General features: G+C 42.2%; 1 protein-coding gene across 1 annotated transcript; it reads left to right on the top strand.

Moving 5' to 3' along the window:
• Positions 1 to 2389: 2389 nt before the first annotated feature.
• On the top strand, positions 2390 to 15696 carry septin5a (septin 5a). Its single transcript, XM_015973107.3, has 11 exons — positions 2390 to 2734; positions 6076 to 6166; positions 6418 to 6504; positions 6582 to 6705; positions 6880 to 7014; positions 7310 to 7427; positions 7582 to 7683; positions 10600 to 10696; positions 10790 to 10925; positions 11030 to 11132; positions 15492 to 15696. Exons 1-11 carry the CDS (start codon positions 2660 to 2662, stop codon positions 15552 to 15554), a joined length of 1131 nt encoding a protein of 376 aa, XP_015828593.1. The 5' UTR covers positions 2390 to 2659; the 3' UTR covers positions 15555 to 15696.
• Positions 15697 to 16607: the final 911 nt, after the last annotated feature.

Below are 16607 nucleotides of genomic sequence, written 5' to 3' on the forward strand. Positions count from 1 at the left end.
TCAAAGGAATCTCCTACCATCTTTATGCAGATGACATCCAACTGTACATCTCTAAGCCCCATGAGATGTCTAAGCTGCAGGTGGGTAACAGCTCTATCAAAACCTGGATGGTGGGAGCTTTCTTCAGCTGAATGAAGATAAGACTGAGATCCTCATCTGTGCCCCAGACAAGCTGGTTCCCAAAGTCAGAGACTCTCTTGGTCAGCTTGCTTCTCATACCAAACCTTCTGTCAGGAATCTTGGCGTGACCTTTGACCCAGCTCTCACCCTGGATTCTCATGTCAGTTCTCTTGTTCGCTCTTCCTTCTTCCATCTCAGGAACATTGCTAAGTTGAGTCCCATTCTGTCCCGCTCTGAACTTGAGACAGTTCTCCACACCTTCATCTCCTCACGCTTAGACTACTGTAACTCTCTTTTCACGTGTCTGAGCAGAACCTCCCTGAATTGTCTACAGGTGGTTCAGAACGCCTGTGCTCGGCTTCTGACCAAGTCCTCCAAACACACCCACATCACCCCGCTTCTCCTCCAGCTTCACTGGCTGCCAGTCAACTTCAGGGTTCATTTCAAGATCCTGGTTCTGGTCTATAGGGCCTTACATGGACAAGCACCATCTTACATTGGTGATCTTCTTAGTCCCTACACCCCCAGCAGGTCCCTGAGGTCCAGTGACCAAAGCCTACTGGTTGTGCAGCACCAGGCTAAAGGTCAAAGGTGACAGATCATCTGCTGCTGTGGCCCCCAGACTCTGGACCTCTCTCCCCCTGAGCCTGAGATCAGTGGACTCAGTGGTCTCCTTTAAAAAGCAGCTGAAGACTCACTTGTTCAAGCTGGCTTTTGTATGACCTTCTTCACCTCTCTCTCTTTATTCTGCTCTCCCCACCTATTCCACCTTCCTCAGGATCCACTGATTTCCCTCTTTCCTATTCACTCTCTCTCTTTCTTAACATTTTTTATCACAATTGTCTATTTTTGCTCATTTTAAATATATTTTTAACCATTTCCTAAATTCTTTTTTATATTTGAAATACATCGTTTGACAAATTACTGAATTGTCTAAAAGATGTTAAAAACTGGCTACAATCGAACCTTCTCACTTTAAATGACAAAAATACGGAAATAGTTGTTTTTGGGGACCCTGGGCTGTTGCACGGGGTAGACAGTGTATTTGGCCCTTTAGAATCCTTTTGTGTGTCTCAGGCAAGAAATCTGGGTTTTTTCATTGACGGCCATTTTAAACTTGATAAACAGATAAGTTCTGTGGTCCAGAGCGTGTTCTTAGTAAAGTCAAGCCCTATTTACCACTCAAAGACTTGGAAAAGGTTATACACCTGCTAGTCACGTCGAGACTCGACTACTGCAGCTCTCTTTATCGTGGACTGGAGCAGTCGTCACTTCACCGCTTGCAGGTGGCTCAGAATGCGGCAGCCCGCTTGCTGACAGGTAGGAGGCGCAGGGATCACATAACACCGGTCTTACAAGCTCTTCACTGGCTCCCGATCACTTACAGGATTCAATTTAAAATGCTACTGATCTGTTTTAAGGCACAACACAATTTGGCCCCTCCTTATCTGTCGGAACTTTTAAACGCTCGTGTCCCCAAACGAAACCTCCGATCATCCTCTCCACATCTTTTATCGGTTCCCAAGTCTAGGCTGAAGTCCAGAGGCGACAGAGCCTTTTCTGTGGCCGCTCCCAAGCTCTGGAACAGCCTTCCCCTACAGATTAGGTCTGCTGACAGTCTTTCTGCGTTTAAGTCTCTTTTAAAAATCTACCTTTTTACCCTCGCTTTTAACTGATTTTATAGTTAAGTAATTTTAGGGTCTACTGGAAGGCTCTCAGTGTTTTATCATTTTATTTACTGCTTGTCTATGTGCAGCACCTTGTGCAGTCTCTGATTGTTGGAAATGTGCTTTATAAATAAACTTGACATTGACTTCTATCTTTTGATGTGTGTACTTTAGTTTGACCTAAGTTTCTGTTTGTGATCATTTCAGTACCTTTAAGGTACTTTTTCCACTGGTTGTCAGTCACCTTGACGTGAAACAGACCCTTTTTGTCACTTTTAGGTACGAGTTGGAACACACAGAGCGATCATGCTGGCTGACAAGTTCATTTTCTGATAACCTCGCTGCTTTTGTCTGTACTTGCAGCGTTTGTGACATCACAGCATTTGTTGTGCTCAAGTTCAAGCAAGTTCTGGACAGTTTCACGTTTTTCTTCCTGAGCTCATTTCTCCAAGAGCAGTTTTATTTTTCATCCGGGGGAGGGAATGCAAACTGAATGAATGGGTCTCCTTAAGACGTTCGCCTCTTCCATCCCTCCCTTGTTTCCTCCCTCAAATTGCCGCCTCTCTTTCACTCCCTCTCCCTTCTGCAGGGAAAATTTCTTCATACCTGTCTGAACAGGGAGAGCGGGACCGCTGTAGGGTAGAGAAAAGAGAAATAAACAAAGAGACTGGGCTGGGAAAAACAAATGAAGGAACAGGGAGAGCAGGGCGGACCGATTTGAGGAGAGCGGTTTATGGAAGCGAGTTTATCCAGCGTCTAGAAGCCTTCGGATTTGCTTTTTTCTCTCCCCTTCTCGGTTTTCTGCTGGGTTACTTTTTCAACTCTCTGAGACCCGTGGCTATTTTGGTCCATCACTGTTGGAGCGGTTTAGGATGGATGCCATCATGCTGCAAGAAAAACTGGTGGAAAGGCTTCTGTGCCCACGAGTGAGAACTGCCAGACAGAAGGTAAAGAGGTTGAGGAAAAACATGGGAAAGTGTGGAAAAAGTCAGGAATTTTTACATATTCACAACAAAAACAGTAAGGAGCTCTGCGCGGGTTTGACCTTCACTCTCTCACACTACTATTTTCAGAGTTTCAGTGAAGGTAATTCAGCTCAGAATCAACTTGTTATGATGTCAGATTCATTGCTGATTGGTACATTTCTGCAGCATTTTGTCTTCCATCACTCCATATTCTTTTATGTTTATGTGATTGTCACGCAAGGGAGGCATCAGAAATGTCCGTGACGAGTTATAACCACACACGAGGACTCTCGGTGTGTGTTTGGATAGTAAAAAAAGAGCTTTTCAGGTCTGTTGAATGTAGCTTCTGTGTGTGTGTGTGTGTGTGTGTGTGTGTGTGTGTGTGTGTGTGTGTGTGTGTGTGTGTGTGTGTGTGTGTGTGTGTGTGTGTGTGTATGCTCTCGACGGGGCTGGAGTGTGTGTGCTTATTTCCACACATGGAGATGACGTTTTGACAGATGCAGCAACAATGACTGGCTGGTGTCTCATGGCTCTTTTTGTGTTTCTTCATAACACCGAGAGGAAAGTCCGGGGCGCTGGTTACTCTCCGCTGCTTTAGGAGGAACGCTGACTTTTTTCCACGCTCGTAGGTTTTCTGTCTGTTGTGGGAATTTTTATTGCATCACATAAAAATCATTTAGTGTCTGTTTCTGTTTTCAACCTTTTGTTCTTTTATTATTGGGGGAAATTCTTTGAACTTATGTATAAAATAATTTAGTGCAAAATTTATGGAATGCAAAGCAGAAATAATCAAACGGTCAGACTTAATTGGTTATGCAGACTTTTTGGTGAACATGTGATTCCGAGAACACGTGTGTATAAATGGACAGGTAACCTGTTAGTTATATTTTTATTTCTATTTGGTTTGAAATAAATTAAATGATCAAACTGTGTTTTCTTTTCTAGTATTAAGATTTAGCAGCAGCCAAGCTAAGCTAACCGTAGCTCAGACCACCTAACTCCTCGTTATCATGTCCACTGTCTGAGTGCATGCCATCACAACTAACCTGCGACAGGTTGTGTGCAATGGAAAATGCACAAGTTGCAACTGCCTGTGTGCAACGTCCTTCTGCAAAATCAAAAAGTGTGAGAACAAATTTCACAATAAAGTTCTCAAGAAGAATGAGCTGATATCAGACAGAGCTGCTGGTCATGTGACGTTCTTTTGTGCTCAGACCAAAACTGAATGTATGAAGAGATGCATGAATAAAGCACTGTGTGTGTGCGTGTGTTTATGTTTGTGTGTCTGTCTGTCTGTGTGTGTGTGCATGTGTGTGTGTGTGTGTGTGTGAGAGGATTACATCAAATCTAAAAGTACTGACAAGAAACACAAAGGCTCCTTTAATCTTTTTCTTACCTGAGCTTACAGAAACAAGAGATCTGATTCAGAGCGACTCTTAGAGCTGAAGAACCAGTTTCTCCCTTTGTGTACAGAAACAATGTGTTTATTAAAGTTTTATTTTTAAAACGTTTAGTCTGAATGCATGAAAGAACAGGAATAGAACAGAAGTTTGCTCACATGAAGTGTAAAATGTGTCGTACAGGGAGTAAATGCATCTTTCAGTGTGCAGAGTTAACTCTTACAGCAAGTTAAGATGTGGACGTCTTGAAGAAAAATCTTTTTAGATGTAAATATCAGCTTTAGTTTCCCTTAATAATCTGAAAATTATTTTTTATTTAAAAAAAATCAAAAAATTCAGTGAACACTTTTTGATAGCTGACACTCGTCTATTAAAAAAGACAATTTATCAGCATATTTGTTTTTATTTATTTATTTTTATTCAACATTTTTGGTCATTCAAAAGGAAAAGAAAGAACACAGTAATACATAATCTCGATTATAGTAACCAAAAAGGTGTAGGCTGAAGCCTAGCTTTTTATGCCAACGCTTGTTACTCCATCACATTACTTCTCAAAAAAAAAAAAAGAAATGACAATAAGATAAAAGTCATGTAATAATAAAAATGAGAGTGAGATCAAAATAATAATTATGATAATTAGGGATGTAAGAAAATATCGATATGGCAATAAATCGCGATATTTTTCGCAGCAATATCATATCGATATTCAAAAGCCGTGTATTGGAAATATCGATATGGCAATATATCGTGATATTTTTTCCTGTGATTATTACATCGATATTCAAAAGCCGTGTAACTAATTCTTGAAAGAATGCAAACATGCAAACATTTGTGTATTTTCTTTTCATTTTGTGCAATTCAATCGCGACCCACTAGTTGACAGCAGTGTGCAACGGGTTTTGTTTCCACCATTGAAATGTAAATCCCTCCATCATGGTTCAGATACCTCATGTTAAACATGTTATGTATCAGTTTGGACTGTTTATTGAACATTCTTACAATAAATTCAGTAAAAAAATTGCTTGTAACGTCTGACTGAATGTATCGCAATATATCATGATATATCGTATCGTCTCCCCTGTATCGTGATATGTATCGTATCGCCAGAATTTCAAAAATACACATCCCTGATGATAATAATAATTGAAATATATTGAGCAACAACAACCATAATTCAGCAAGAGGAAAAATACCCAGAACTAAAGACAGAACTATAGAAAACTACCAATAATCTTAATAAGTCAATGTATGACAATGATCAAAACAGAGATTTAAATACTATAACTTGTGCAAGAACATTACATTTTCATTCACATCTATCAGATACACTAGCTCACATACGGTCATTATGGTAGTATGACATCATCTTCTTGACGTACATTTTTTTAAATGATTTAACAGTTTTACATGTCCTGATCCTAGTCTCCAAGTTATTCCGTAATTTGACTCCTACTCTTGTGCAACTCTGACTTCTAACATTTGTTCTTACTTTCTCTCTGACAAATTGTCCTTCCCCCTTAGTTACTGAGTTTCTTTGACCTGGAATAGCTTCTGAATACAATCCGGAAATATTTTATTTTGTACTTTATAGAGTACTTGTGCTGTTTGTAGTTTGACCAGGTCTGTAAATGTATTTTGGTGCGTGGTAATAGGAGTTGGTAATTACTCTTATTGCTCTTTTCTGTAGTGAAACTATGGGTTTTATGTGAGATTTGTAAGTGTTAGCCCAGACCTCCAGACAGTACAATACAGTCATATGAGGAAGTACTAATGATTGGGATAAGAGTAATAATGATTTCCCAGTTAGAATATGTTTAGATTTATTTAACACTGCAATAATTTTAGACATCACTGTCAATAAAACAGAATTAGACGATGATCGGTCTGAATGCTAACACTGCTCTTGCCTCTTTAATGTCTCAGGAAAAACAGTACGTGGGCTTTGCCACTCTGCCCAACCAGGTCCACAGGAAGTCTGTGAAGAAGGGTTTTGATTTCACTCTGATGGTTGCAGGTCAGCTTCTGCTTGAGTTTTACATTCAAACATAAAAAAGTAGAAGACTTAGCACACCGTTGACTATTTATTATCCATGTCCTGCTAATAAAACCTGGAGTTTTAGAGTAGTTTACAGAAATCTCTGACATAATTATTGAGTACGTGAGAATTTATTTCGGGGTTTGTCTGAGTGCTTTTGTTTATGATTTTAGATCAACTCTCATAAGTGTGTGTTTTTATATGAGCATGCATGTGTGTTTGTGCTACAGGGGAGTCTGGGATGGGAAAATCCACTCTGGTTAACAGCCTGTTCCTCACCGACCTCTACAAAGACAGGAAGCTACTGAACGCTGAAGGTGAGCCGTCGTTTGAGCCTGTTACTGACCCGATTAAACGGATTCCTGGATGTCTTCTCTGTAATGGTGCTTTGCAGAACGCATCAACCAAACCGTGGAGATCATCAAACACACTGTAGACATTGAGGAGAAAGGAGTGAAGCTCAAACTGACCATCGTGGACACGCCGGGGTTCGGAGACGCTGTCAACAACAATGAGTGGTAAGGTCAACCCCTCACTGGTTGGATGGCTGCTAATTCAGACTCGGAGCTTGATCTGTGTGTGTGTGTGTGTGTGTGTGTGTGTGTGTGTGTGTGTGCGTGTGCGTGTGCGTGTGCGCGTGCGTGTGCGCGCGTGTGCGTGCGTGCGTGCGTGCGTGCGTGCGTGTCCCCTAGCTGGAAGCCGATCACCGACTACATTGATCAGCAGTTTGAGCAATACTTCAGGGACGAGAGCGGGCTGAACAGAAAGAACATCCAGGATAACAGAGTCCACTGCTGCCTCTACTTTATACCTCCTTTTGGACACGGGTAAAGAAGAAATTTGCAGTACTCTCACACACACACACACACACACACACACACCTGAGACTCCTCTTGGGATCCATACGCCCCAGCACACACGCTCAGACCTCTTAGCCAGCATAACACGGCGGGCGCGCATCATAGAGTTCACATACTCACTCACACATACACACACATACACACACACACACAAACACACACACACACATACACACACACACACACACACACACACACTCGACGACCACACAGTTTCACAACTATGCATCATAACTGTCTTCTCCTGAATATCTGTCCACAGGCTGCGTCCTGTTGACGTGGAGTTCATGAAGGCTCTGCATGAAAAGGTGAACATAATTCCTCTCATCGCCAAAGCCGACTGCCTCACACCAAACGAGATCAAAAAACTTAAAGACAGAGTGAGTCGAAAAGCTGCAGGTACAGATTTGTTAACAGATTATTTTAGTGGACCTTAGTCACCTTTTCCTCTGTGTGCGTGCGTGCGTGTGTGTGTGTGTGTGTGTGTGCGTGTGTGTGTGTGTGTGTGTGTGCGTGTGTGTGTGTGTGTGTCAGGTACGAGAGGAAATAGACAAGTTTGGGATCAAAGTGTACCAGTTTCCTGAATGTGACTCCGATGAGGATGAGGAGTTTAAACAACTTGACAAAGAGTTGAAGGTGAGTTAAGAAAACAAAACACATAAAAAAACAAACTTCTGGTTTTGTGAGATGTAAAACAATCTAATTTCATCAAATAAATTATCTGCTGATATTAGATTCTTTTATTTGTGAATACACCTTCACCGAGCAGCTATAAAAACAATCCAACGGTTTTCCCTGTGTGTGTTCTCACCGATGCTAAGCGCTAACTGACACCAGCAAAAAATAACATGAGAAATTAGACTGTTGGAATAAAACATTTCTAATTAAAGAGCAAGTCACCCCCCTACCAGGTTCTTCCTCAATTCCCACTTCCTGTTTGAAAAATGCAACAAATGCTGTTGCCTAGCAGACCGAGAGGGCGGAGCCGCTAACAAATACACACACACACACACACACACACACACACACACACACAGACAGACGCTGTGTCTTAATTCAGGGTCTGCATCCTTCGAAGGACCCAGCCTACTCGGCCGATGTGGGCTGCGTCCTCCGTCGGCCGGGTAGACCGGATGTTAACGGCTGTGAATTTGGACAGGCCTAGCCTTCATGAATTCCCGCCACTCCCTCGGCGAACGTTCCGTCGCCTAGCAACCGTGGAACCGCTGAGCAGAAGGGAGAGGGAACTTTAAACGATGGAGCTCGAAGTTTTATTTAGCTTTTTAATCATTTCCTTGACTGTTGGAGAGCTAATTCAGAGAAAATACTTTCGACAAGCTGAGCCTGAGCAAAGATGTGATAATAGAGAAATGCGACACCGAGCGGCCGAACATACGAGCCGAGACCGCAATACAAGCACTTTTACTGTAACATTTCAAACTAAAATAACGTTCATGTATCACAAAAAGCCCTTAACCTAACAGTTTTCAAGTTTATACTGACATTTATATGCGCAATCCTCTCCGACAGCTCCCGCTTCACTGTCCGCCATTGTTTTTAAAAGTTCTGCCGTCCGACCCGCAAGGCATCTTGGGAAATGTAAACCATTGAAGGATACACCGAACCCATCCTTCTTGCAGGCGAAAAGAAGGCCGGATTCGTCGACTGCAGTTGAAGGTGTCTTCGAATTGGGACTGGCCTAGTCGCGGCGCTGTGACGTAACCGACCGACGAAGGATGCAGACCCTGAATTGAGACACAGCCACACACACACACACACACACACACACACACAGACTCACAACGACATTGTGACATCATATGGTACCAGCTAATGTTCTAAGGTACCTCTTAGCCAATAGCGATGGCAGATTTTAATTCAAATGCAGAGCAGAGTTTTTACCTGACAACGGCACAACAGTGACCGTTTGGGCAGAAAATTAAATTTTAACTAAGTTGCACTAAAGTGCAAAACTATTGACTACACGTGTCTGCAGCATGATTAGATACACATTTATAAAGTTTATCAGAAAAAAATTTGATTTGGGGGTGACTTGCTCTTTAATTAGGAATTGGGCAGAAATAATATAGTCTGTTAACTGTAGCTCTTAAAGGTAGAACGTAAATAATCACAGAACAGTCGAATGTCTCAGTCATGTAGGAAGGAAGGTCGCGTTAAAACAAATTTTCTTCTCAGACGGCTGGGAGGTTGTCGGCCCACAATCTCTGAGTCGGCGCTGCATTAGTAAAATCGGAAGAGCTGCTGGAGAACAGGAACGGAAGGACATTTTTTAAAAAGCAGCATTGATGCTTCTAAAATCCCGGCAGCAGACATCCTTCCTGAACACCGTGGTCTCCTACAGAACGCCGCTTTTAACGTCACATGGCTGCTCCCCTGCATTGATTAAACTATGGTGTACTTTGGCACGATAAAACTTTAAGTGCCTTTTGGCACTGATCAGTGAAAACACTCCCTGCCGAAACAGTCGCAAGATGCTGACGACTCAGCCAAGTCCTGACATAGCCGACGTTGAATGGGGCTGAGACGACCGAGTCATCGTTTTCCTGGTCACCTTTCCCCATCCAGAAATGTTCCACAATGTCTCTAGGAACACTGAAACTGGCAAAAATTGGTATTGGCCCACAAAACCAGGATCGGATGGAGTTAGTTCAGTTGAGAACATGAGGATTGTTAGTTTGACTAGCTGAACAGAGTTTATACCTGAACCTAGGGATGCACCGATACGATACCAGTATCGGTGCCGATACCCATACTGGTATGGGTATCGGCACCAGTATCGGTATCGGTAAAAGTTAACAGATACCAGTAACTGATACCAATGCAGTTGCTTGAAAGTGACTTCACTGTAACTTGTCATTTCTGTTCACCTAATAGTTTAGTTTTGTTATCATTTATATTACTTTTTATCTACCTCACAGTCTTTTCCTATTGAAAACAGAATAAATAAAACCTGTATTCCAATTCATTGCATTTTTTTGTGTGGCAGAAGTATCTGTATCGGTAATCAGTATCGGCAAGTACTCAGATCCAAGTATCGGTATCGCATCGGTTTGGAAAAAAGTGGTATCGTTGCACCCCTACCTGAACCTTGAGTGGTTTGTCTGTTAGCAAGGACCTTTCTGTGTGAAGTTTTTATTGCCTCCTCAGATCTCCTGAACAGAAACGGCTTTAATTATGAAATTCACCCCTTTAGAAAAACCTCGGGCTCTGCCAAGTTTTTCACAGAGTCTTTTTTGTTTAGTTATAAGTAGCTTTAGTGAGATCTGCTCACAGAAAAGCCTCTTTTAAAGCTGAGAAAATCAAATTTTCTCTCAAAATGTTGTGATTTTTGTGCATATTTGCTGAAACGCTGCAAGTTTAGACATAAACAGCTGGTGATTTTTTTACGTGTCTCAACTGTTACTGTTACGCTCCTCTTGAGTTGCATCCACGTTGTGTGTGTACCTCGGTGAATGTGCACCAGCACGCTCGGTCAGCTGTCCTCGGGCAGACGGGTTAAAAACACAACCTGTCTTCATGTGTGTGATGCAGGAGTGCACGCCGTTCGCTGTGATTGGCAGTAACACCGTGGTGGAGGCGCGAGGACAGAGAGTGAGAGGAAGACTGTACCCCTGGGGGATTGTTGAAGGTATTTGTTAATATAAATTATTTATTCATTACTGTAATAACCTCTCGTTGAACGTGCTGCAGCATTAGCTGTTGTTTCTATTTCTGTGCTCAGTGGAGAATCAGTCGCACTGTGACTTTGTGAAGCTGAGGAACATGTTGATCCGCTCGCACATGCATGACCTCAAAGACGTGACCTGCGACGTCCACTATGAAAACTACAGAGCGCAGTGCATTCAGGAGATGACCAGGTTGGTGTGTGAGAGGATGGTGAAGAGTCTGAAAGTTTCCCTTTTCAAACGTTTGCCTCTGGAGTTTAGAGCATCAACTCTCCTTTCTCCTCATCTCCTCTCAGTAAACTGGCTCAGGACAACCGGATGGAGAGTCCCATCCCCATCCTGCCTCTGTCCACTCCAGATGTGGACACTGAGAAACTCATCAAAATGAAAGACGAGGAGGTACGAAGCAACAATCACTCTTTTGATTTTTAGATTTAAACAAAGGTGTGTGCAGTGATTTAAAACCCGTTACTCGTTGACTCCTTCACCAAGAAATAAGCAATGAAAACGTTCCACTTTAGCATTTTTTGATGTGGGGCCATGGACGTAATTTTGGAGGGGGACAGGGGGGACATGTCCCCCCCACTTTTTCCAAAGTCAAGTTTTGACCCTTGCACTTTTTACCATGCAAAAACAATATCACGCTATATTAAATTGACACTGGTTGAGCTCTAGGACCAAGCGGAAAACAACCATTGGTGTTGAAGCCTGTTTCCCATTAGAGCATACTGTAAAGATACCCCCCCCCGTGTCCCCCCCCCCCCCCACTTCTAAAGTAAAAATTACATCCATGTGTGGGGCAGTAAGGGCTTTAGTTTAAAGAGCAAGTCACCCCCAACCACATTCTTACTCAACTCCCACTTCCTGTTTGAAAAATGCAACAAATGCTGTTGCCTAGCAGACCGAGAGGGTGGAATCGCTAACAAATACACACTCATGACATTGTGACATCATAATGTACCAGCTAACATCATAGTGTACCTCTTAGCCAATGGCGATGGCAGATTTAAATTCAAATGCAGTGCAGAGTTTTTACCTGAAGAGGGTGCAATACTGACAGTTTTAGGCAGAATATTTAAATTTTACCTAAGATGCACTAAAGTGCCGAATTATTGACTGCATTTGTCTACAGCACAATCAGACAGTCATTAATATAGTTTATCAGCAAAAAAATGTTGATTTGGGGTGACTTGCGCTTTAATGTAAATTAATAATATTAATAATTAGGGATGTAAGAAAATATCGACATGGCAATATATCGTGATATTTTTCCAGCAATACTATATCAATATTCAAAAGCCGTGTATCGGAAATATCGATATGGCAATATATCATGACATTTTTTCATGCAATTATTACATCGATATTCAAAAGCCGTGTATCTAATTCTTGAAAGAATTTACATGCAAACATTTGTGTATTTTCTTTTTGTTTTGTGCAATTCAATCGCCACACGCTAGTTAGCAGCAGTGTGCGACGGGTTTTGTTTCCACCATTGAAATGTAAATCCCTCCATCATGGTTCAGAAACCTCATGTTTTAACATGTTACGTATCAGATTTGACTGTTTATTGAACATTCTTACAATAAATTTAGTTTAAAAAATTGCTTGTAACGTCTGACTGAACGTATCGCAATATATCGTGATATATCGTATCGTCTCCCCTGTATCGTGATAAGTATCGTATCGCCAGAATTTCAAAAATGCACATCCCTGTTAATAATAAACTACTTATAATAATATTAAGGTAAAATAATGCAGTGTAATAATGTTACACCTTTTCCTCAAACAAACTCCATATTTTTAAGAATTTTCTTGTTTTACTATCTTTTTTCCTAAGTCCATTTATTGCTTCAATGTGATGGGGACTTTAGAAATGCTCTACCAATTGGTTGAGCAATGTCACTTTTTAATCCATTACAAAACAAGAAGGATCATGAAACATAATGGGAAACGTATTGGTGATAAACATAAATACAAAATTTCACAAGGAAATATAAGATCAGTTGAATTGGACTGCTATGTGTGTGTTTTTATAGTTCAGAATTACATTGTGCAGTGGCTTTCCGTAATGCAATACATCACAATACAAGAAAAAGTCAGTCAGTAAGACAAATTTAATCTCAGAATATGAAATCATCTGAATTAAAAAGATTTGAAACTGAAAAAGAAAACACTTGTAAGGTTTTTATGACCGTAAACATCCCCAAAATAAAATAAACGGTAAGCCATTTGTGTATTTATTCAATATCCCTGTCATGACTGCAGAAGTTGGGATTTTGAAATATTGCTGCCCTAGATAAATAGAAAACACGTACTAGTGGCGTTTTTTAACAGCTAGTTACACTTTTGTGCAACTAGTTGTAGCTAAAGTTGTAGCAGGAAGCTAAAGTGTCACTAGTTGCTCAAAGGCTCCAACTTGTTTACTTTTTAATGCACTAGTTCACCACTGGACCAAATTAGTGTCATAGAAGTTAACTAGTGATCATCACAAACCTAAACATGTTTACTAGTCTACACAAATTCTGTCACTTGTTGGTCAGTAACAGTGTTTCAGCAGTAGTCAACTATAGCTGACACTGTTTGACCTTACTGCTGCTAGACAGGAAAAGACTCCAAATCCTGTTTTGGTGCACAGAGGGTAGCAGCGTACTTGTCCTTGCTAATCCAAGCAATTCTGGGTCTTATTTGCCTCGAGGGTAGCTTGCAAGGCGTCAATTCCTACCAGAGACCGCTGCAAATGTATTGATTAAATGAGTTTGCCACGTCTTTAAGGTAGAAATCCAAACTTTTTTCTGAGAGGGCACCATCTAGAGGCAAAGAAATGTACTGCACCATGAGCACCTCTACCTTTATTGTGATTACGGCTGGAAGCAACGCCCCCCGGGCATTTCTAGCTGGGCAACAGAACTAAAACACATTGTTTTACAAGAATTATTTTCATGTTATGCCGCTTATTCATCGTCGTCTTCCTCCACTTATCCGGGTCCGGGTCGCGGGGGCAGCATCCCAACTAGGGAGCTCCAGACCGTCCTCTCCCCGGCCACCTCCACCAGCTCCTCCGGCAGGACCCCAAGGCGTTCCCGGACCAGATTGGAGATGTAACCTCTCCAACGTGTCCTGGGTCGACCCGGGAGCCTCCTGCTGGCAGGACATGCCTGAAACACCTCCCCAGGGAGGCGTCCAGGAGGCATCCTGACCAGATGCCCAAACCACCTCAACTGAATCCTTTCGATCCGGAGGAGCAGCGGTTCTACTCCGAGTCCCTCCCGAATGTCCGAGCTCCTCACCCTATCTCTAAGGCTGAGCCCGGCCACCCTACGGAGGAAACTCATTTCGGCCGCTTGTATCCGCGATCTCGTTCTTTCGGTCATTACCCAAAGCTCATGACCATAGGTGAGGATTGGGACATAGATCGACCGGTAAATCGAGAGCCTGGCTTTCTGGCTCAGCTCCCTCTTCACCACGACAGATCGGCTCAGCATCCGCATCACTGCAGACGCCGAACCAATCCGCCTGTCGATCTCCCGATCCCTCCTACCCTCACTCGTGAACAAGACCCCGAGGTACTTAAACTCCTCCCCTTGAGGTAGGACCTCTCTCCCCACCCGGAGTTGGCAAGCCACCCTTTTCCGGTCGAGAACCATGGTCTCAGATTTGGAGGTGCTGATCCTCATCCCAGCCGCTTCACACTCGGCCGCGAACCTACCCAGCAAGAGCTGAAGGTCAGAGCTGGATGAAGCTAGGAGGACCACATCATCCGCAAAAAGCAGAGACGAGATTCTCCTGCCACCAAACCCGACTGCTTGTTCATAAAATTATTATATATATGTGATGTTGGCAACTCTGCATCAGTCTAGGTACATCCTCAAAGAAACGCACATGCTCTCTGACATACGTAAGCGGATGTTTAACGCTACTGGCTAATGCTAAAGAGCATTTTGCTCAAATTGCATGGGACTCTACGGGATGGGAGGGGGTTAGCAAAACAAACTGACGTATTGCCTACATTATATTACACCATATTATCACTTATATGGGTTTCTAAAAACATCGTACACAATTCCTGAAACGAGGGAAAACTCCAGATTGCTGCTTTAATCCTGTTAAAAAGAGTGAATAGTGCGACTAAAATTGGTTACATGGTAAGTTAAAAATAGAGTAATTTTTTACAATTATTAATTGATTTAGTGATCATGTGTTAAGTAGTTAACTTGTGAGGGTTTTTGATGCTCAATAATGAACATTCATGCTGTTAAATGGTCCACTAGTCAATATTTGGAGCTTGGGTCACCAGTGTGGCACTTTTGTTCACTTGTTTAACTTCAACTGGTTGGAAAAAAGTTTTACTAATGAGTGTTTTAATTCAACTAGTGTGTCAAAACAGTGCAGGTAAAAGTCCAAGTAGTGTGGTATAGCTGCAAACTAGCAACACAAAATTATGTTAGAAATAAGGGATGTTGAATTAATATACAAATGGCTTTCCAAAATAATTTAAAACCCAATTCAGTAAGTAACAAGACTCACTGTATGGTAAACATGTGCACATATAAGTGGCGCACGAGCATATGATGGTTGTACTGATTTTTTTTAATCCAAATAGCTAACCTTTCACATAGATCTCATCTCATCCACTTCTATAAATAACTTCTGTCTCTGACTTTTAGCCATAAATGATCATCCATCCTTAACTCTTTGCAAACACGTGACTCATTCGGGATGCATCGATGCCGTAACCCTCCTCCCTCTCATTTGCAGCTGAAGAGGATGCAAGAGATGCTGAATAAGATGCAGCAGCAGATGCACGATAAGGACCAGTGATGCTTCCTGGATCAGAGCTGTGCAGCAGCGCCACCTACTGCTTCTTCCTCAAGCAACAGCGAGACCTTCGGACCTGGAAATCAAGTGCTAGTGGCAACCTGGGCTCTGCGTTTTGGTCAGTTTGGTGCTTTGTTTTGTCTGTTCTGGCTGGAGGTGATTTTCTCCCCTCAAACCTTTAGTTTCCCTCCATTTTAAGGCCCTTTGCTGTTGCATTAACACAAATAATATAAAAGCATTATTTAAATGACTTCTCAGTATATCTAATTTATAATTCAATGCTAAACATTTTGGATATAATGTGAGGGTGTTTTGTAAAGAACTGTGGGTTGATGAGTAGATTTGAACGTGGATATCGTTTCCTATTATGCGACTGTGTGTTTTGGTACATGAACTCCAAGTGTCCGTCCATAAAACCCCTTCCGAAGGTTGCCATGGTGACTTTAATCGAATAAAAACCCAACTTCTGGCTTTTTATGCGTTTGCAAACATTTACATTCTCACATATCGCCGGTTAAAGCGGCCTCTAACTGGAGTCGGATTGGTGGCTCAGAGTGCGAAACCCTCTAACGTGGAGAGGGCTTGTGCAGTAAAAAGCTGCTTGTGGGTTTATTATGTTTGTTTTATTTTTTACTGTTTTAAAGCTGAATCCTCGTGCTCGTGTTAAATGCATCCTGACGTGCAGTTTGCTTCGTCGCCGCTACAGGACGGGAAAATAAGGAGCAAATACTGTGTCAGTGCTTCTCTTTTGGCTTTATCTCCTTGAAGTGAGTCATGCCATCGAAGCTGCCTACATGTGGGTGTGTGTGCGCGCGTGTGTGTGAGTGTGACGATGACCTGTACATATTTTTGCCTGAAGGCTGTGAGCTCAGTCTGTGTCCCGTTTGCAAAATGTGACAAATAAACTCCTCTTCTTGTCCGTCCGGCTTCTCTGCCTCAGTCCTTTTGTTGCAAACGAGAGAAGTGACCTCAACATCGTCCACCCAGCAGATCGCAAAGCTGCAGCTTCTGCAGGAACTCGATGTGCTGAGTCATATTTATCTCCTGCAGCCAGTC

This window comes from Nothobranchius furzeri, chromosome 17 (genome assembly GCF_043380555.1).
Source record: "Nothobranchius furzeri strain GRZ-AD chromosome 17, NfurGRZ-RIMD1, whole genome shotgun sequence".
In the NCBI taxonomy this organism is placed as follows: Eukaryota; Metazoa; Chordata; class Actinopteri; order Cyprinodontiformes; family Nothobranchiidae; genus Nothobranchius; species Nothobranchius furzeri.

Bases quoted from the DNA above. Each gene is read 5' to 3' on its own strand.
- septin5a (XM_015973107.3), top strand. From the start codon at position 2,660: ATGGATGCCATCATGCTGCAAGAAAAACTGGTGGAAAGGCTTCTGTGC. The intron at 7,015-7,309 runs GTAAAGAAGAAA...ATCTGTCCACAG, and splicing joins ATACCTCCTTTTGGACACGG to GCTGCGTCCTGTTGACGTGG. The intron at 10,697-10,789 runs GTATTTGTTAAT...TTCTGTGCTCAG, and splicing joins CCCCTGGGGGATTGTTGAAG to TGGAGAATCAGTCGCACTGT.